Source organism: Sorghum bicolor, chromosome 2, assembly GCF_000003195.3.
Source record: "Sorghum bicolor cultivar BTx623 chromosome 2, Sorghum_bicolor_NCBIv3, whole genome shotgun sequence".
Lineage (NCBI taxonomy): Eukaryota > Viridiplantae > Streptophyta > Magnoliopsida > Poales > Poaceae > Sorghum > Sorghum bicolor.
Window position 1 is genome coordinate 63,154,434 of NC_012871.2, and position 21,910 is coordinate 63,176,343.

Genomic DNA, 21,910 nt, shown 5'->3' on the forward strand with positions numbered 1-21,910 from the left:
ACCTATTTGGCTCATTGTTTCTGCAGCTGATGTTGATTTATTCTAAGAAAAAAATATTATTTCATGACTGAAAAGAGTTGCCGATAAGCTCAAGCGAACAGGGTCGACATTATCGTCGAGATGGCTACCCCCACCGTCTAGTCCTGCAAAAATAAATGTTGATGGAGCAATGGCAAAGACCTCTGATCTTTTTGTCGCTGCTACATTGACAAGAGGTGGAGAAGGGAATTTTTTGGGGAGCATTGTTGGAAGGCATAATCGCCCATAAGTAGTAGAAACGATAGCTTGCCAAGAGGGTTTGGCATTGGCATCGAACGTGCTGCTGCACAAGTTTAGGATGGCTTACGATTATATCAGTGAAAGAATATCTAGACGAGGAGATCAACCATCCCATTGTGGAGTTCGTTCATGAACGAAGAAGTTCGCATGTGGATACGCATAGATTATTAGCTAAGAGTTCTGTGTCATGTATCTTGGTAGACATGTCTGATTTTTGCCGTCACCTTATGTGTTTGTAATTCAGTTATGAGTTAAGCTTTTCTTTAAAAGAAGGAAAAGGGCAACGCCGCATACACATCGCCCGTGCGCCAAAGCCTCGTCACTGGCGTCTCCGGCCTGCCGTCACCCCAGCCAACCGGCTGAACAAAGATTTAATACCAAGGTTAAGCATGATATTTTGATGACATACGCAAGCAGGCTGGTGGATTTATTTTCGCTCAAGACCGGTTCGTTATTACACACCATGGCCATTTTCAGTACAGAGCAGTGTCAGCCACAGCCGACAGCCCACAGCTCTGCATTTCGGGGGATCAGGCGACGCGGCGGCACAGCGTGAGCCCGTCGGCGATGGCGACCTGGCAGACGTGCACGCGGGGATCGGCGGCGATGGCGGCGTTGAACTCCCTGGTGGCCGCGGCGAGCGGCTCGTCGGGGGACGCGACCACGGAGCCGCCCCACAGCGTGTTGTCGTAGGCGATGAGGCCCCCGACCCTGACCAGCTGCAGCAGCCGCTCGTGGTAGTTGAGGAAGTTCACCTTGTCCGCGTCCACGAAGGCGAAGTCGAACCTGCCCTTGTTCCCCTCCTGCAAGACAGACAAAAAATCGCAGCGGCGGCCGGCGTCATCTCTCTGCGCCGCAACAACATCTGCACATGGATGGATGGATGTGGTTCTGCTGTGTAATTTGTCTTCACCTCGGCCACCATCTGGTCCAGCACCGGCAGCGCGAGCCCGACGCGGAAGTCGATCTTGTGCGCCACGCCGGCCTTGTCGATCACCGGCGATCCTATCTGGTCGTAGCTCTCGCGGGTGACGTCGATGGCCACGATCTGCCGCGCCAAAACACGGCGACCAAGGGCACAAATACGATACAATAAGGAACATGCCGCGCGCAACACTAGACACAGACAGATTGCAGAATCGCAGTGAAGTGGCCACGCAGCACGCACACTGACCTTGCCATTGTCAGGGAGGGCGAGGGCGGTGGCGAGCAGCGAGTAGCCGGTGAAGACGCCGACCTCGACGGCGTTCTTGGCGCCGAGCATCTCGATCAGGAGCCCCAGCAGCTGCACCTCGTCCGGCGACGCCGCCATGCCAGCCCTGCATGCAGCGCGTCACAGTCACAGCGCATCCAGGCAGACGTCGAACACCTACCGTGCAAACAAGGTACGGAACGACGAGCAGGTAGCGGGTCCGGGCGTGACTCACATGGGGTGGGTGGCGGTGGCGACGCGGAGCTCCCGCAGGTAGTCCGGCTCGCGCGGGAACACGGTGGATTCCAGTATGTACTAGACGAAGCGAAGCAAGGTAATCGGTGAGCGCGCGCCGGCGCCGGACGGACGAGACGAGCGGTGGGATGAAACATTGCTTGGTGCTTCGGATGGGTTACCTACCTGGTACAGTGATTGGCTCTTGAGGAGGGTCTTGCTGTGGAGGCTGCTCCCGGCAGTCGTCTTGTTGCCTTCTCCAGCGCCGGTGGAAGCCATCCTCCGACGGGACGGAAGGTTTTGCTATCCGGCGATGTTGTTGCGGGGAGGTCGGGTCGCCTCGTCGGAAGGAGTTGTGCTGCTGTCTTCAACTTGCCATGCCGGCCGGCCGGAGGGTAGGCTATCATTTTCTATATTCTATATACTCCTATAATAGAAAGAAGGTTGACCTCGCAAGAGGAAACGTGTGGGCCTCCACCATATGGGATTGGGCTCTGAACTGTATAAGACAACTTCTGTAAGATGCATTTTATGGTCCGACAGGCCCAAAGGACCGAAAGGCGCCAGACTTCAGTGACCCCTTTGGAACTGTAGGATTCGTTTAAAACGTGTGTTTCCAGCAGAGAACACACAGAGACAGAGCTACCAGGCAAAACAACTGTGTTCTGTCACAAGTTGCTCATGAGAACATAATAACATGAGATGCTCCCTCCTGCGCTAGGGTACTACTACAGCAGAAAAAAAGCACGCCGAACAATCTAGGAGCAGCCATGCCAAGTCTGTGAGCGAAGGCAAAGGACAGTGTCACAATAGCTTCATTTGCATCACTGCAATTTTGCATGATCAGATGCAAGCGCCTGGTCATGATGAGTACAGTCTGAACTTCTGAAGGCCAATGTGGGCAATGGCGCCACATTAGTCATTACATGCATAACGTATGTAGAGATCGGAAAAAAAACTTCGTTTTTAAAATAAAAAAAAATGGCGCCACATTGCATGTTCAGTGCTCACTGCAAATCCTCTCGGGTAACCAACAGATCGAGGAGACGATGGATCCGAGAGTCACACATGGTGCATTCTGTTCTGTCCATGGTATTTATGCCGGGCCATGTCCATGGCTGCACTAAGAGGTAGGACCTTGATCGATCGATCGATCGGTACCTCTGGGCAAGGCATGGACGTGACCTTCGTGTGCTCAGGCGAGGAGGCCTTCAAGATGGAGGTGGGCTACTTCGACACCGTGCAGGACGTCAAGGAGAAGCTCCAGAGCCGCCGAGGCTGGCCCGCGGCCGCCACGTCGCTCATCCACAACGGCGCCGTGCTCGACGACGACGTCGACGGCGGCGGCAGCGGCATCGAGCGGCACGGCGTCGTGGAGGGCTCCGTCATCCACGTCGCCCTCCTCGACGGCGCCCAGCACCAGCAGCCGCAGAACAAGAGGACGGAGAAGAGGAAGAGGCGCGGCGAGGCCGCGCCGCTGCCGCTGCGGGTGACCGTCGTGTCGCGGTGCGGCGAGGGCCGCATGGAGGTGGCCGTGGGCGCGCGCGCCGCGGTGTCGGTGCTGCGCGCGGAGCTGGAGCGCGCGCGGGGCGTGGGGGCTCCGTTCCCGCTCCCGCGCGACGGCGCCTACTTCTTCATACATGGACAGAGCGTGATGGACGAGTCGCGGTCCTTCGAGTGGCACGGTGTGGCCACCGGCGACGAGGTCGTCGTGTTCGACGGCTCCGTGACGAGGAACCCCGCGTAGAGTAGATTACTTGTGGTTGGCGGCGCTTGCACACGTGCCCGCCGTCGCCTACGACCGGTGCAAACCGGCATGCGAGCACTTATATAACCTGAATCGTTAGTATATGTCAAAATGCACCTTGATTCTTCCGTGCCCCCATGGACATGCATGGAGACTTGGCGACAACACAGTCTTCAGGGTTTCAGTACTCGTAGGAACAGCAAGGTCTTCCATGGCGTCAGGCAGTGGCAACCAGCCTGCGAATCCATACAGAATTGCGGTTAAAACGCATCGGCCGGCACCTGATCGGTTTCTTGGTCTATTTTCACTTTCGGTGCTTCGAACGTATACCAGTCGTTTCCCTCAAAAGGGAAAGGGAGAACACTTGATTTTCATCAGTTACAGGCGTCAAATACCTGAAGCAGCAACGATAAATACAAGCGGTTTATGCTCCATTTCAAAACTATCGGCTTTACTGCTGACCTGCAGTCTCCAGCTTCAAATGTAACCAGTTCTACTCCCTTCATCCTAAATTATAAGTCATTCCAAGAATTTTGAAAGGCTAAAGCATTTTGACCAAAATTATAGAAAAAATAATAAAATTTAGACATCAAATAGGTATACTATGAAAATATATATAATTAATAAAGAATCTAATGATACATAGTTAATATCATAAATGTTATTATCTAATCATATAAATTTGATCAAACTTAAAATGCTTTGACCCTACAAAATTCTTGTAATGCCTTATAATTTGGGATGGAGAGAGTACTAATTTTCCGTGATAATGTTAAACTCTAAGAGTACTTGTAAGTTGTAACAATTGTGGACTGATGTTTTCCTTTGAAAAGGTTTGAAGCTACAACTTTTCCATTATCTAGAAAGAACAATAATAATAACCAAGTAAGCCTGGCAGCACAGTTCAACAGATTTGTATTCACAACCAGAAATTTTGATTGATCGTTTTCCAATTTCGATAGTCTCAAAAAGACGAAGGTATCCTTTCCCTGATTACAACAGCAGGACAGGTTATCATCCTCAGCATTCTTTGCTTCAAAGAAATGCGTGAGCAGAAAAATAAAATAAAGCTAAGAATTGGACGATCCATGAACACTAGAACAAAGCCATGTTGCAGTGTCGCTATCATGTATACAAGCTGAACCAAATCTATCCTTTTTCTCTTTCCTATTTATTTACATCTGATGACCAAAAGGAGGCCTGCTCAGCATCTGTTGGTAAGCTGGTGGAGATGCATTTGCCATTGGGAAGAGGGGTTGCGAGACAGGCTCCACCTTGGGCTCTCCTGGCATCATAAGCCCTGGGTACCCCTGCATGCTTGATGAACTTCCTACCATCTTTGTAGGGGCAAGTGATCCTAGAGAGGGCATTGGGATCGTCATGCCCGGCGGAACCATCCCGAAGCGGAAATTGCCAGTTGTTGGTCCCAACTGTCTGCTCGGTGGGAGACCGAAGGAGCCGAAAGGACTGGTCGTGCCGAAGTGAGCAAAGCTGGCTTGTGCTGATTCTTGCCTACGGTGAGAACCACCAGCTTGTGGTGCAGATGGAGCACTGCCGGAACCAGAACTGCCTTGCCCACTATTTCTGGCTGCTGGAACTTCATGGTTGTGCTTTCCCTCATATGTTGTGATGACTGATTTCAGATCATGTGATGCTCTTTCCACATGCTTGCGCACTGAACATCCTGGGTGTGTACATTTGTAGTAGCTCCTGCAGACAGGTGAATCAATGTTACTAATTTCAGGGGATGGAGGAATACAGTTAATCAGTGTAAGAAATGGTAGTGAAAGTGTGACCTTGGATTTGGATTGCCCTTAACAACCTTCTGCCCATACTTGCGCCACCGATAACCGTCATCAAGAATGTCTACCTCACTTGTGGTCTGAACAACAACCCTAGGCTCCCGGACAGCTCTTGAGGCTCCAGGCCCCATGTCAATGGTACTGGTGGTGGAGGTAGTAGTGATAGCAGTAGCTCCTAAAGCATCTAGTTCCAGCTTCCTGAAAAAAAAGAGTATCAGTGAATTCAGTACAATGTCTGCATCAAGTCTTAAGTGGTTAACTGATGGACAATATTAACCTTCTTTTGGATTCAGTCTCATCTTCATCACCATCACACTCTATAGAAACAGTACCATGCGTTGCCCTCTCCTCTTCATTAGACAGTGTTGACGAGACATCAACTGCATCTTGAGACTCCAAGAGAGATGCATCACTATGCGCTGATACAGGAAGAAAAGCAGCTGATCTAGCCTCGACACCTTTGCCTTGCACCTTTATATTTGTCTCGTCAGCTTGCTGTTGGTCAGCTGAATAGTGACTATCACTGAACATGGAGCTAGACGTCTTCGCTTTAACAATTGTTGCACTAGTGTTATCCTTGACTGCTGTAAAGCTTGACTGAAGACTGGATTCCTGCTGATGAATATTCGACAAGGACTGCTTTTGCTGATAGGCGCCATAGTCCTGTAGATCAAAACTTCTTTCAGGCACATGAATCAATTAAAAGGTATTTTATACAAAAAAACAAAAAGAGGATATTTTGGTGGTGAGGTTGGCATTAGAAGGAAGCCAATTAGTACTATAACACTGCACTGCAAAAAGGAGGGAAAATATATGTAGACACTAACAATCAAGGAAATCACCTTTTCTGCAGTAGAGAAACCTGTTGCTTCAGAACCTAAGTGGGGTTGGAAAGAAAACACATCATTATCAAATGGAGAATCTTCAGTTATCTTGGCAGCTGGTGGTATTGTTGACTTATCATTCGTAGCCATCAAAAATGGCAACGTGCCAGTGGTTGGAGAAGGTTGTGCCTGCAATATATCATAACCAATTCAGTTAAGTCCGCATGGCAAATATTAAAGGGCAGGCACAGAGATGAATTCGTAAGTGTTTGTCCAAATTAGCAGCTATAGAATCAAAACAGAAGCCAAGCTTGTAAGACACCAATCAGAGGACTATATTTCTAATATGACAATGTTTTGCACAGTGCAATCGGTGCTGTAGTCACATGCATAAGTATACTGCAGAAAATAATGTTCTATACAGTAGGCACCAATCAATGTTCTTCTATACTGGACCAAATTCAATGTCTGAAAACTGCAATATGAAAGTCTTCAGTGCTTGCTCAAGTTATGACTTTATTTCAACCTTGGATAATAGTGTAACATACAAATCTTGAGAGCACAAGAAACCAATTAAGGAAATACCACATACCATTTTATTGTAGAGAAACACAGGAGACTCAAGAAGTGTAGTTGGACTTAGACCTGGTGGAATTGACACAGGAGATCGAATAACTGCTGATGAACCAACTCGAGAAGTATCAATTTTTGCGACGCTGAAACCTGCTCTCGCAGCCCTGCGCTCCGCCAAACCACCATTGGAGTTTGATTTATGATTAGCACTGAACAAATTTGGCTTCAGGGAGAAACCCTTTTGAAATGGATCATTGACAGCATGAGCAGGGACCTCCTCGCTCGAATTCACAACTTCTCTGCTCTTTTCGGATTGATCATGGGGCTTGTTGGTGCCATGTTCACTGAAAAAACCAGAGAATGGCTCGGAGCTGAATTCTTCATTCAGGAAGCTTGACATGAGTGTTCTTGGGCTTGGTGTAGGGGGCGGCAACCATTCGTCCATGAGGGATCCATGGTTACTTGCGCCGGCCATGCCAGAAATCTCTCGCAACTGAAACGAGTGCCGTGTAATACGTATCACGTTAGTCATGTTGAAACATTAGGTTGCCCGGTAGTAAAATTGAGTAAAAAAAATCATTTTCTTTTTCTCTTTACATGGCGAGGAAAACAAAAGTTAAAAACCAATCGGGATCATATAGCAGAAGAAATTAGTCAAAAGGCAGAACACAAAAACCAAATAAACCGTATATGGCCGGTAGCACACAGACCAACTAAATCCAGTAAACAAACGTCAACTAAAATAAATAGAGATGACACACAAGTCAAATACAGGAGTTGAAGAGTTGCCAAATCACCTAAAGTAAACTGCAACTTTACCAAATTTTCCAGAAGATTCATTAACGAGTGACCGAAAACACACATTCGCATGCAGAATGAAGAACCGATATTACAGCCCAAGCAAGTAAATTGCAAACCAAGCGGCAAACTTCCCCCCAAGAAAGCACTGAATCGCCGCAACTGATATAAGAAAAATAAAATCCAAAGACGCGAACTTTGCGATCCCCAAACGATCTCATCAAACCTCAACAGCTCTGAAGAACAAAAGCAAAATTCTATGCCGACCTATCCGCCTTCATCATAAACATAAACACAGATGCAAGACAAGCTACAGTCATCAAAATAGAACAGGAGAGGACTTGCAACTGGCACCTGAACTGGGAAGGCCGACGTCTCCGACACCAGATGATTTGAGTCGAGTCCTCTTCTCCCCGAAAGCGAAGCAGCAGAACGCGACAAGGCCGTCAGGTACAGGCACGGATCATGTGAACGGAAATTCCTCCTACAAGAACACGAAGAGCTAAAAAACGGGGGACTCCCTTTATCGATGTTCTTGTGTGCCTGGCCCTGCTTCCACCAACCTTACCAAAAGGCTACTACACACGAGGGGAACGACGACGAAGATCTCGGGGGCACAAATGGAGCTGCTGAGCTTCCATTCCACCAACCCAAGAACCCTATGGAGAACAAAGGAGTCGGAACCGGAGGAAAGAAACTCCCAACAAAGCAAGATTTTGCTCCCTCTTTCCGCCTTTCTTTGTCCAGCCTCTCGGTTCTCCGGGCGCTACTTTTTTTAGAGAGAGAAGAGGGAGAGCCGGGGAAGGGGGGAGGGAGAAGAGTAGGAGAGAGAAAGGCGGTTTGACCGAGGAGGCGAAGGGGTGGAGGATCTTTTGTGCAGACGATGGCTCTTTTATGGCAAAATGCTCTCCTCCAGGCCTTGTTTAGTTTCGAAAATTTTTCGGTTTTCGAAACTGTAGCACTTTCGTTTTAATTTGACAAACATTATCCGATTATAGAGTAACTAGACTTAAAAGATTCGTCTCGTGATTTACAAGTAAACTGTGCAATTAGTTTTTATTTTCATCTATATTTAATACTCCATGCATATGCCGTAAGATTCGATGTGATGGGGAATCTTGAAAAGATTTTGATTTTTGGGGTGAACTAAACAAGGCCTAGCTCTAGTGCTCTGCTCTACTAGTCTCCTGGGCCCTTAGCTACGAGCCCTCTATTGCTACTGTGCCTATGGTTTCAATTTTTCAACTCTCTTCCCTATCTAGTCTTTCATATAAAAAAGACTTTTTTCTCTCACTAGTCCCTCCCAACTGGCTATGGAATCTGTAGTACATGTAGATTTCTTTTTTTTTTCTCTCAATTGGTGCCCTTCGGCTTGACTTAGGCTAGTCTCGGGCCTTATTTAGTTCCAAAATTTTTTTAAATTTCCCGTCACATCGAATTTTATGGGACATATATGAAGCATTAAATATAGATAAAAATTAAAACTAATTACACAGTTTACTTATAAATCACGAGATAAATCTTTTGATCTTAGTTAGTCTATAGTTAAATAATACCCCATCCTAAAATGTAAGTCGTTTGACTTTTTTAATATCAAGTTTGACCACTCGTCTTATTCAAAGTTTTGTACAAAATATCACTTTTTTTGTTGTGTATTGGTTTATTAATAAAAGTTCTTCAAGAATGACTTAAAATTTGACTATATTTGCACAAATTTTTTGAATAAAAGAGTGGTCAAACTTGGGGTAAAAAAGTCAAACGACTTACAATTTGGGATGGAGGGAGTAATTGTCAAATAAAGCCGAAAGTGCTACATTAGCGAAACCCAAAATTTTTCGCGAACTAAACCAGGCCTCAATACATGTTTCATGAGAGTGTCATGCATATTAAATAGGGTACCACATAAGCAAAATTGCTGACTTAGCGGGATCATTAAATGAAAGAATTTTATTAGATGAGAGAGGAATTTCATCCCCATAAAACTCATATAGCTCGGTTACCTAGTTTATAGTCTTGTTAGAGCACTCCCAATGCTAGAACCTACATGTAGTTTCTATATGTATTAATTTTTATAGACACTATATATAGAAACTATAGTCCCATCCCAATGGATAGTTTCTAATAAATATTTTTTTTACTCAATCACATTCATTCTGTCTTCATTTTTAGCCAATCGTATTACTTTATGTCTTGGATTTTGTGCAGCTAACTTAGACCCAGTTTCTATGTTTTTTGCTCTCTCTCTTCAATAACTGTCTTGTCAAATCAGCAAAATGCTTAGGTGGCACTACAATTAATATCTATAGAAATCATGATGGTTTCTGTATTGAAAGTGCCCTTAACTATGTCATAAAACTATACTACATTGAGACTAACCTTACCTGAACACTTAACACTATTAAATGAAAATGAGTCATTGGATTCTTAGGCCTTGTTTAGTTCGCAAAAATTTTCAAGATTTCCCGTCACATCGAATTTTTGGTCGCATGCATGGAGTATTAAATATAGACAAAAATAAAAACTAACTACACAGTTTACCTGTAATTTGTAAGATGAATCTTTTGAGCCTAGTTACTCCGTGATTGGACAATGTTTGTCAAATAAAAACGAAATGCAACAGTACCCAAAAACAAAAAATTTTGCAAACTAAACGAGGCCTTAACCTACGGACGCGGTGTGGAAATAGGGAAAACTTTTGCCTCACTTTCGTCTAGTTGTGACTTGTGAGCTCGTATTTGCCTTGACCACCGCCGTAGCGCGCTACTCTACTCACGCGGCAGCCAAATCAATATAGGAAAGTATTAATGGGGCTAAATAATCACATTGAGCCCCCCCCCCCCCCCCCCTACACATTTTAGATTACAACCCGAAAACATTCTCAAAAAGAAAATATAAGATGCAGTACACTGAGGTCAGTCTGAGTGCATAGTTTCGTGATACATTTACCAAGACTATAAACTATGTATCCGAGCAACATGAGTTTTATAGAGATAAAACTTCTCTCTTATCTGATGAAACTTCTTCATTTAATGACCTTGCTAAGTCAGTAATTTTGCTTATGTGACACCCTATTTAATGTGCATGACACTCTTATGAAACATGCGTTGAAACTGGCCTGATACAACAAACAATAAACAACCTATGTCTAATCTAAAATCTATAAGTAGGGGTACTTTGGAAGTATCGCTCTTGATGGCTCTCTGTAGATAAAATAAATGAAAGGTGAGCTGAAACATCAAAACTAAGCCTGTCAAACAATGCACGCCCAATGTTAATTTTAGGGGCAATATGTAAAGGTGTAAATTTTGACCGCACAAAAAAGCATACAAACGTAAATGTTCAAATACACACGTGCACTTACCCATTTAAGCGCATATGTACATAGAGCACATAACCGTGGAACGGTGGAATATCCAAAATATAGACATTTTGTTATCGACGGATATTCTTTCTATAATAACAATAAAAATAAAAAATAATGATAAATACAATCTACTATGCATAATCAGAAACGGAAATCTATAAATGACTTCAATAGAGCGCGGGTTGGCGGAATCTCAACCATGGACATTTTATCATTGACATGTATGCCACCTATAACAAAACAGAAAAACTAACGATAAATACAATCCACTATGATGACTCAGAAACTGAAACCCAAGTGTGGTGAATATAAGGGCACTTCCAATGCTAAAAACTACATGTAGTTTGCATACATATTAATTTTTATAGACACTATATATATATAGAAAATATGGTCCCAATGGATAGTTTCTATAGAATATTTTTTTATCCAATCACATTCATTCTCTCTCCATTCTTAACCAATCATATCACTTTATGTCTTGAATTTTGTGTAGACATGGTTTCTAACTTAGGCCAGTCTCAATGGACAATGTCACTGTACGGTTTCACATACCAACACGTCATTGAAATTGAAATGAAACCATCTATGAAATAACCCCAATAATGGAGCATTTCACTTTGTTGTTTCCAAGGCTAAGCAAAGCATTTAATTGCTGCAAAATGATTGGATCACATGCAAGATGGTGAAACAATTTGGCCCTCAGTGGGGATTTCATCCCGTTTCACCGCGTGGGAAATAACGCCCGTGGAGTTTCACCATGGTGAAACTACTCCCTTCTCTCTCTTCTTCATTTCATGCAAAAAGTGCAGTTTTGCTGACATGGTGCTCTAATAAATGTGCATGACATCCTGGTGAAACCTCCACTGAGACTGGCCTTAGACTTAGTTTTTATGATTTTTGCTCTCTCTCTTCAATAACTCTCTTGCCACATCAGCAAAATGCTTAGGTGGCACTACAATTAATATATATAGAAACCACGATAGTTTCTACATTGGGAGTGCTCTAAACCTAACATTTTGACATACACGTGCACTTAGTCCGTGTTTAGTTCCGAAAAATTTTGGGAAATCGACACTGTAGCATTTTCGTTTCTATTTGACAAATATTATCTAATCATGGACTAACTAGGCTCAAAAGATTCGTCTCGTCAATTCCGACCAAACTGTGCAATTAGTTTTTATTTTCGTCTATATTTAATGCTCCATGCATGCGTCTAGAGATTCGATGTGACGGGGAATGTGAAAAATTTTGCAAAATTTTCTGGGAACTAAACAAGGCCTTATCTATCTAAACACAAACACATACATCTTGACCCCATAAATGACTTCAAAAGGGTGGGTTGGTGGAATATTAACCATAGACATTTTGTTATCGACGGATATAGTGCTCCTATAATAAAAAAAGAAAAAATAATGATAAATACAATTAACAATGCTCAATCACAAATAGAAATCTAGATGCCACGTTTCACCATATAGGAAGTATATAACACTGATTAGTGAAAATACACTTGATGCCAAGAACCAAATCTTCCAAGGAACTGTATTTTGTACGCATCAATGCAAATATTTGGAGCCCAATATAAACTTAATTACCAGAAAAGGTATTGTCATGTCAAATCAAGCACTATTTGCAAATGTGGAGGTCGCTTTCAGATATGTTCTTGTCCAAATGCAAACGGGGGGCTTGTGATTCCACGACAAGTTTCAGCAAATTAGGTGGGGAAAGTCCCTCTTTGGGTCCATGCATTCCTCTTGGCAAGGAAAATATGCCTCTTGGCATGAGCGCACGGTTGGTGAAATGCAACTTTTTGCAACAGGATTAGGTGTCGTGTTTTGGGAATATACACACACAAAAAAAAAACAGTACGTCTTCCTTTCCCTTCGAACCGGAAGGATTAGGGCTTGTTTAGTTCCAAAAATTTTGTAAAATTTTTCAAATTTCCTGTCACATCGAATCTTTAGACGTATGCATGGAGTATTAAATATAGATAAAAATAAAAACTAATTGCACAGTTTGGTCGAAATTGACGAGACGAATCTTTTAAGCCTAGTTAGTCCATAATTGAACAATATTTGTCAAATACAAACGAAAGTGCTACTGTTTCTATTTTGCAAAATTTTTTGGAAGTAAACAAGGCCTAGGTGTTCTGTTTTGGTGTGGGGAGGCTATACTCCCTCCAACAACAAAGTCATTTTAGATATAAGGTTTAGGTTAAATATTAAAAATATAAATCATAGATAACTTTCAATTTGTTAAGTTTGAAAATGTAAAAATCATATGAATAGTTTTATCTTAAAAAATACTTTCATAAAATATACATATACCATTTTTTAATAAATATTTTTATAAAAAAAAAAAGAAAAGTCAAAGTTAGGTTTTGAAGACCGTATCATTATCCTTCTCTTTTTTCCTGGCAAAAAATATGATTTTATTTAAAGATACTAATTAAAAATTTAATGAAGCTTGATCTCTGCACTGGTCAGAAATGCTGGTAAACAAAATTTGTGCCAAATAGCCCCAAAAAATTAGCAATGTTTTTTTTTTCTAAGAAAGAACCATTGAAATGTCTACGACGGCGCTTGATGAACATGCAAAGCCAAATCATGGAGGAATTTCCTTGCACAATCTATAACTGCTCCCCGAGCATTCTAAGACTATCTCCAACAATCGTCACCCAAAATACAAGACCCATTTGTCCTTTGGGTAGCGCTACAGGTAAAAGGTTCCATACCTATTTTTAGTCTTCTCCAACAACAAGACCTAAAAGACAACACTCTCTGCAAATGGGTCTCGAGGAGAGAGGATACCCAAATTTGGGTTATGCCTCCCCTATACCCAAAATGGGTTTTCTGTATGGGTACTCTGTTGGAGGCTATAGGTATTGTGTTGGAAACCTATTTTGAGTTTGGGTTCCCAAATGCATATGGTATTGATACAGCCTAATCAATGGATACGGATCCCAGATACCCAAAAGATCTGATATATGTGTAAATACGGATATCTATATTCTTTTAGGAAAATAGGAGAGGCATGAATATCTATATTCGTATTTGATTTAAATATGGATGTTATCCACATCGACAAAGATGTGAAATATCTAATATTATCCATGTCCATGAAGTGCAAATTATATTGAAACCATCTAAATTCTTATATTTATGACTAAACAACTATGTAAGTGATGGTAACATAATTTTAGTATAATAGATGATATGTATCATTATTTAAAAGTTATCTATGGCCAATGTATTTTCAATATTATTAATGATATATAAATCTAATCTTTAATTAATTTTTAATTTTTATATTGCTTATTACTTGTATAATTTATATTCATTTATTGAGATTAGTAACTAATATATTATCTATTATTTTCTTATATTTTTTATACTTAATTATTGAACTATTGATTAAAATATTTTATTTTTTGGTAGTTGTTTTTATCCACAGTGTTATATAGCTATATACTATGAAACTATCAATAACCAAATAGATACATGTTATCTTCAAAATCAAGTAGATATCCGAACTCGAGATATCTGTTTTGCATTAGTATTTGGTAATATATGTACTCGTATTTGAATTAAAATGTGGTAAATAGTGGTATCCGTATCCGTCTGAACTAAACTTAGGGCCTCCTTGGACGAGGCTAGTTGCTAGTTGGCTAGCTCAAAATAACTGATATTTGGTAGCTAGTTGGTTAACAACTAATTAAAATTTAACTAAAAAATTAGTCCACCTATTAGTCATCATATTTAGATGCACAGGAGCTATTTTTAACTAAATTTTAGGTAGCTAGCAATAGCCTTGTATCAGACATAACATGGCCAAAGGCCCTGTTTAGATTGGAGATGAAAATTTTTTGGATGTCACATCGGATATGTCGGAAGGATGTCGGGAGAGGTTTTTAGAAACTAATAAAAAAACAAATTACATAGCTCGTCAGGAAACTGCAAGACAAATCTATTAAGTATAATTAATCTATCATTAGCACATGTGGGTTACTGTAGCACTTAAGGCTAATCATGGAGTAACTAGGCTTAAAAGATTCGTCTCGCGATTTTCAACCAAACTGTGTAATTAGTTTATTTTTTTATGTACATTTAATGTTCTATGCATGTGTCCAAAGATTCGATGGGATGAATGAAAAAAATTTAAGTGGGAAACTAAACAGGGCCAAAGCTCATTTGCCAAACTTCGAGTAGCGGGCACTGCAAGAGAGAGTGAGAGACACAATCAGGCATCACAATCATCAATCATCTAGTGTACGGTGTACCAGGCAAGTACACTGGGCAGACACGAGAGCTTGTAGCGCGGAACTATTCGCCTTGCAGGCCTTGTTTACTTATAGGCCTTGTTTAGTTTCAAAATATTTTGCAAAATCGACACTGTAGCTCTTTCGTTTGTATTTGATAAATATTGTCCAATCATGGACTAACTAGCCTCAAAAGTTTCGTCTCGTCAATTTCGACTAAACTGTGCAATTTGTTTTTATTTTTGTCTATATTTAATACTTCATGCATGTGTCTAAAGATTCGATGTGACGGGGAATCTAAAAAAATTTGCAAAATTTTCTGGGAACTAAACAAGGCCCTACCCAAAATCCAAAAACTTTTCAAGATTCTCCATCACATCGAATATTTAGACGTATGTATAAAATATTAAATATAAATAAAATTAAAAACTAATTGCACAGTTTAGTCGAAATTTACGAGAGAAATCTTTTGAGCCTAGTAGGTCCATGATTGGACAATAATTACCACAAACAAACAAAAGTGCTACAGTGTTAAAAAAATTCGGCAAGGAACTAAAACAAGGCCGGCCTTGTTTTCTCTGGGCCTTGTTTAGTTCCCAGAAAATTTTGCAAAATTTTTCACATTTCCCGTCACATCGAATCTCTAGACGCATGCATGGAGCATTAAATATAGACGAAAATAAAAACTAATTGCACAGTTTGGTCGGAATTGACGAGACGAATCTTTTGAGCCTAGTTAGTCCATGATTAGATAATATTTGTCAAATACAAACGAAAATGCTACAGTGTCGATTTCCCAAAATTTTTCGGAACTAAACACGGCTCACTCGGAAGTCGGGGTCAACATCACAACGTGAATAAATCGTACTGACAAGACACAACAGTTCTTCAAGGTCCAAATTCTTCGTGCCTGCTAAAGGCCTTGGACCTTGTTTACTTCCAATTTTTTTTACAAAATATGAATAGTAGCACTTTCGTTTGTATTTGACAAATATTGTCTAATTATGAATCTTGTCAATTCCGACCAAACTGTGCAATTAGTTTTTATTTTCATCTATATTTAATACTCCATGCATACATCTAAAGATTCGATGTGACGGGGAATCTGAAAAATTTTGCAAAACTTTTGGAGAACTAAACAAGGCCTAAGTTTACTTTAAAAAATTTGCAAAATCGACACTATAGCATTTTTATTTGTATTTATCAAATCTTGTCCAATCATAGATTAATTAGGCTCGAAAGATTCGTCTCGTAAATTATAGGCAAATTGTATAATTAGTTATTATTTTTATCTATATATAACGCTCCATGCATGCACCGCAAGGTTCGATGTGACGGAAAATCTAAAATTTTTTGCAAATTTTTTAGGAACTAAACAAAACTTTTTATCTCAGACCGTGTTTAGTTCCCAAAAATTTTGCACAAAAATTTATATTTTCTATCATATCAAATATTACGGCGTATGCATGAAACATTAAATATAAATAAAAATACTAACTAATTACATAGTTTGACTGTAATTTGCGAGACGAATCTTTTGAGCCTAATTAGTTCATGATTGGACAATATTTGTTAAATATAAAAAAATGCTACAATGTTCATTTGATAAAAAATTTGAAACTAAACACGGCCTCATTCCATCAAATCTTTAGATATATATATGGACATTAAATATAGATAAAAAATAATTAATTAGTATATAGTTTATATATATTTTACAAAATGAACTTTTTAAGCTTAATTAGTTTATGATTGGACAAAAAATTTCAATTAGATTTCCGCCAAATCTATAAGCTTCGAAACTATCTGATTTCCCATCAGGTGGTAACTAGACTAAATACTCCAGCAACCCATACCCCTACACAGGATATTGATTAATGATAGAAGTGACATACTCCCATGGTCCAAAAATAAGTACAATTATCGTTTTTCGACGAGTCAAGCACTTTTTATTTTAATCAGATATATAAAAAATAGTAATATTTATAGTATATAATTAATATCATTAAATAGATCGTTGAGTATAGTTTCATAATAAATTTATTTAGAGATATAAATATTGTTAATATTTTCTATAAACCTAGTTAACTTCAAAAGTTTGACCGGCATGAATATCATAGTGACACTTATTTTCGAACGGTTGGAGTACATGCTAAAAATCATGAATAAAAATGTGAGGACATGGGACCGCTAAACATAATTGGTTAAAGTCCTTTTTCTCAAACCTCTGAAAAGAATGAGTCAATAGATATTGAGATTAGCAAATCTTCACAAACATCTAATTGTGGATTGACGTGCCATCTACCACTAAAAAAGAATAGCATCTTAAATCCTAAAATGAATTTAGTAAAATGTGCACACTCCCACAAGACACAAGTCAATTACTTAAACTTGGATGGACATGTTCCACCACAAGAAAACAAGGCCTTGTTTAGTTCCAAAAAATTTGAAAAATGATTTCGATGTAACGGGAAATCTGAAAAATTTTGTAAAAAAATTTAGGAAAAATACGCGAGCTACACTCCAAAGAGGAGAAGCCGTTCTTTTACTAGAAGGAAGAAACCATGGAGCATTCGAGGAAACTTGATGATTAAAAAATAGAAAAAAAATGGTAGGAATAATTTCTGGAACTGGGACGTGGATGATATGATGCCTCGCACGCACTACCCAAGAAACGATAAAAACTGGAGCAGTGTACGTGAGCATATGCAGCATTTTGGCGCCAGCCCTGAAGCCATGGAGAGGGAGGGCGCCTGATCAGAGGGCATTCGAGGACAGAGATAGACCTCTGGCTGTCTTTCACCAATGGCCGCGTGAAAGCATCTCTCTGCACAAGGCAACAAGGATTCGCCCGAATCGCGCCCCGGAATCCAGGCGCACGGGCGACAAAATTAAACTATTCGTGTCCTTGCATTGTAATCCACGGATAATCTTCCTTGGAGGCGCCAATTTGATGGATCCTAGGAAGGGGCAAGAACACGCTGTATGACTGACGACTGTGTAATGTAGTATCTGAAATGAGAAGAAACTTCCTGTCATGTGGAGAGCTTCTTCTTTTTTAATGCGGGCATTGGCAGTCCACGGATGACCTGTTAGTATTAGCGATCTGATCGAGCTGCAATTCCTCTTGCAAGTGAAAATTACTAGCAAGTTGTTTTGATAGGATAGTACGAGTTCGATCGTCTCGTACAAGTCAGGCCGTCAGGAGATCAGCTGATGTGATGTGTTTCATTTGGTCTGTCCAGTTAGAGAGCACACACATGGGGCGAGCGCAATTAACGTAGTACAAGAGGCTAGCTAGAGGACACTGGACACGCGCATATGGAGTAGCGACGGAAAAATTAACAATTCTTGGCTGACCCAAAAGATGGTTATCCTGCGTTTCTTTCTCCCTAGCTAATAAGCGATAGCTAGCTGAAGATGACGCGCTTATAATTAGCTTATTACTTTATTAGCCACCAGCTAGCAGGCACCACCGTAAAACGAGGTGGTACACACTGAAGCAAACCCCGGTTACGTATACGTCGGTTGTACCTCAAAATGGCAATAGATACCCGAAACCCGAGTACCCAACGGATTTTACCCGATAAGAACGCGGGTATGGAATGGATTTTGTACCCACGGGTGCGTTATTGGGCGAAATCCTTTACCCATCGGGTATGACGGGTACGGGTGTGAAGTAGTAGTACCCATACCCGCGTACCCATGGGTAAAAAATACCCGCAAAATGAGTAAGCAACCTAAGCAATTTAGCCCATGAACTGATTGGCTGAACATGGAAAGTGTTGAGCGGCTGGTGTGCTACTGGCGCTGCTATTAATTTGCTGGAAGTTGTTATGTTTTCCTAGAAGTTGTGATATTTAACTTGCTGAAAGTTGTTATATTTCCGTTGAACTCGGGTATATTTTCGGGTATGGAATACCCGTCGGGTGCGGGTACGGAATGAATTTCTTACCCATCGGGTATTTAACTTGCTAAAACGAGGTGGTAACCCGATGAAATAGGTTTTGACCTGGCGGGTGCGGGTACGGGTGGCCAGTACCCATCGGATATGTACCCGTTGCCATTCCTAGTTGTACCAAGGTTTAGTCAAAGGGAGATTACTCGATTATTATTATTGTTATCTGATCTGAGGACGACGATAAACAACAACTGATCAATACGGGTCGAGATGACTTCATCAATCATTTAGAGCATAGTGGGGAGTCCTCGCACGCAGCTCCTGATGATCCACTGGTCGTTGGAAGCATTTGCAAGCACGAACACACGATCACCTCACGTGGGTGCCACATGCGCGAGCAAAGACTTTGGCGTCACGCCGAAGCCCCTAACGCAGCAACCTGCAATTTAAATAGATTACAAACACAGTAATCTCTGTCGTGATGCTGGTGTGGCTTATTAGCTAGCTTCTCCATCAATTAATCCATTGCAGATGCAGATGCAGTCCAGCCAAAGGACCGGACCGGAGCAAAGCCGCGTCCGGTGGCGTGGCGGAGGCGCCTTTAATTTGGCTCCTGGATTATATTATTCCCGCGGCTTTTGTTTGGCCTGACATGGAAGTGGAACCGGATCCTCGCTAATCTGGCCGACAATCCCAGCCTAGGCCGAGTAAACAACTAGGAAGAGTAGTACGAGACATATATAATGGCCTGCACTGAATTATTCAGAAGCAACCTGACGAGAGGGAGAGCCCAACCACAAGCACAACCACAGCCACAGTAATGATCCTCTCCGTCCCCGTGCAAAGAATTCGGCTCAATGATGGCGGTTTGCGTCGCACGAGAGCCGGAGTGTGTGTGTGAGAGAGAGATAATGATAATGTGGACGGAATTAAGTGAAGATTCCTTCTCTTAATTAACGGACCACTAACCAAATGATTAGCCAAGAGCCCAAGGCGCCATCGAGCTCTGAAACTGGTAGAGAGAGAGAGAGAGAGAGAGAGAGAGGAATGGACCACCGCAAACGTTGGACCGGGCAGCAAGAATTGACAGGTCCATTCAGTGAGTGCACAGTGGGTTTATCATTCATCCCGAGAGCGATCATGGCGGTTTGGACATTGCAAGACGAATCTGCATGGCCCAGTCAGTAGCCACTTGTTCAGTACTACTAGTAGTACTTTTACCATCTGTCTGTCAGAATTCGGAGTACAAAAGGATGTTTGTGCAGAGGTGAATCATGCATGCATCTCCAGGTCAGGTCTGCCACATGTTGCCAGGGACCCCTGCCCAACCCAACAGCAACAGGCAGAGCAGCTGAGGCTTCCGCGTTTGGCGTTTCAGGATCACTGTGCACTCAGCCCAACTGTTCAACAACGTGTGATGTGTCTGATATAAAGTACGCAGCTGGTGTTCAGTAGAGTCGTGCTCCATTGCAAGTTTTATGGACTACTCACTCCTACCTCCGACGTCCCGGTGTTCATGACACTGTTTTTTTTTTTTTTTTAAAAAAAACCCGCACGACATCGCTCTTTTCGCTTTCCTGAAAAACCATGTCGTGCTGTGCTCAGCAGTTTCAGTCCATGATTTCGATCATGAAGGGAATTGATAGGCTAGGCTGTTTGCTTTCAACCCTCCCAGGCACACAGCTCGCGCCAGGTAGAGATCCTGAGCCCAATCGGAAAAAAAAAAATCAAACGTTTGGGAGAAGTTCATGCACCAGGCAAGGGGCTATTCGTTTGGTGGCTAATTTATTATAAGAAAAAATAATATTGAATGACCGACATATTCGGCAGATATGCTAAAATGAACATAGCCAAACCAAACAGGCAAGTACGTGGTGTTTTCAATCATCCGTGCAGATTTGGGAAATTTTTGTTTGGCGTTCTTGTTTTCTTGTGAGCCCCGGCGGCACCAAACTTGGTCCCTCGACGTGTCACTTCGGCGCCGAAATGCGCACTCGCTGCTCTGGTATGCCCTCTGCTGCAGCACCATTGCTAGAAAAGTAAAAGTTCCTCAGTCGGGACTCGGGAGGCACATCATTCTGCTACATGTAGTACTTGATAACGACAGATTCCAGCTTCTCCGGTGAATACCATCAAGATTGGTCATTATGCAAAGCAGGAACTAAACGTGCCATGATAAAAAGGTTCGTCTCAGAACACACAAGTACATAATAGGAAGCTTTAGAGTGACTTAGGTAGAAGATAACTGGACTGAAAAAACGGCTACCAGTTTTAACTATGCACTCTTTTCACTAGCTAGCTCCTTGATGTCAACAAGAATGGTGAACCGTGAGTGGCGAAACAGGGTTTCGAGCCCGTTCGCTTGGCAGAAAAACCATAGCTATATTAGTCATTGATTTATTGTAAGCAGATAAGCTCAAGCGAACATGCTCTTTTGTCCTTAATAGTTAGCAATTTCTAGAGTTTACGAGAACGTGCGTGGATAGTAGTAGGCCAGAAAGGGTCCATATACGGAAACACTCAACACACAAGTCTGTGGAGCTCAACATCAACATGGGATGAAATTTATTTCCAGTCAGGCCATGAACACAGATGTATATAGCAGAGGTTAAGTTGGGGACGAGATGAGAGGAGCAAAATATCACAACATATTGCTGTCATTATGACAGAAATGGAATTAACACGAGACTAGCTAGATTGATGAACGGCTGCTAATCATGTGAGTTTGACTATATTTGTGGACGCACCACTGGACAAAGTAACCACAGGTCCGTACTGATGAAAATAGTATTTCAAATGGTATATGATGATCACAACAACTTAAACACATCATTTGCAACAACGGTGATGACTTGTAATATCTTAATCAAGGCATGTGCATCATTTCCAGAACTTTTTCAAACACAGGATGATGATCCTAAAGGGAAAAACCATT

The 21,910-nt window shown here is 41.8% G+C and overlaps 3 protein-coding genes across 4 annotated transcripts; 1 reads left to right on the forward strand and 2 right to left on the reverse strand.

Annotated features, from left to right (window-relative positions):
• Window positions 650-2,115, reverse strand: LOC8063763 (caffeoyl-CoA O-methyltransferase 6). The gene is made up of 5 exons (XM_002462504.2): window positions 1,892-2,115; window positions 1,707-1,786; window positions 1,454-1,598; window positions 1,193-1,327; window positions 650-1,082 (listed from the first exon to the last, which is right to left on the reverse strand). Exons 1-5 carry the CDS (start codon window positions 1,982-1,984, stop codon window positions 810-812), a joined length of 726 nt encoding a protein of 241 aa, XP_002462549.1. The 5' UTR covers window positions 1,985-2,115; the 3' UTR covers window positions 650-809.
• On the forward strand, window positions 2,880-3,588 carry LOC8063764. The gene has a single exon (XM_002460383.2). The coding sequence runs from the start codon at window positions 2,880-2,882 to the stop codon at window positions 3,450-3,452; it is 573 nt and encodes a 190-aa protein (XP_002460428.2). The 3' UTR covers window positions 3,453-3,588.
• On the reverse strand, window positions 4,339-8,314 carry LOC8055850 (probable WRKY transcription factor 2). Of its 2 annotated transcripts, none has more exons than XM_002462505.2 (7): window positions 8,018-8,314; window positions 7,804-7,933; window positions 6,671-7,144; window positions 6,097-6,267; window positions 5,532-5,917; window positions 5,249-5,452; window positions 4,339-5,162 (listed from the first exon to the last, which is right to left on the reverse strand). In XM_002462505.2, the coding sequence occupies exons 3-7, from the start codon at window positions 7,124-7,126 to the stop codon at window positions 4,628-4,630; spliced, it is 1,752 nt and encodes a 583-aa protein (XP_002462550.2). In that variant the 5' UTR covers window positions 7,127-7,144; window positions 7,804-7,933; window positions 8,018-8,314; the 3' UTR covers window positions 4,339-4,627. The 2 variants fall into 2 exon arrangements, with proteins under 2 accessions (XP_002462550.2, XP_021310344.1); XM_021454669.1 differs by having other exon boundaries at window positions 8,013-8,314.

Coding starts and splice junctions, on each gene's coding strand:
- LOC8063763 (XM_002462504.2), bottom strand. CDS start 1,984: ATGGCTTCCACCGGCGCTGGAGAAGGCAACAAGACGACTGCCGGGAGC. Junction 1,787..1,891: donor AGAGCCAATCACTGTACCAG/GTAGGTAACCCA, acceptor CGCTTCGTCTAG/TACATACTGGAATCCACCGT. Junction 1,599..1,706: donor GCCACCGCCACCCACCCCAT/GTGAGTCACGCC, acceptor CGCTGCATGCAG/GGCTGGCATGGCGGCGTCGC.
- LOC8063764 (XM_002460383.2), top strand. CDS start 2,880: ATGGACGTGACCTTCGTGTGCTCAGGCGAGGAGGCCTTCAAGATGGAG.
- LOC8055850 (XM_002462505.2), bottom strand. CDS start 7,126: ATGGCCGGCGCAAGTAACCATGGATCCCTCATGGACGAATGGTTGCCG. Junction 6,268..6,670: donor TGTTTCTCTACAATAAAATG/GTATGTGGTATT, acceptor GATATATTGCAG/GCACAACCTTCTCCAACCAC. Junction 5,163..5,248: donor AAGGGCAATCCAAATCCAAG/GTCACACTTTCA, acceptor ACCTGTCTGCAG/GAGCTACTACAAATGTACAC.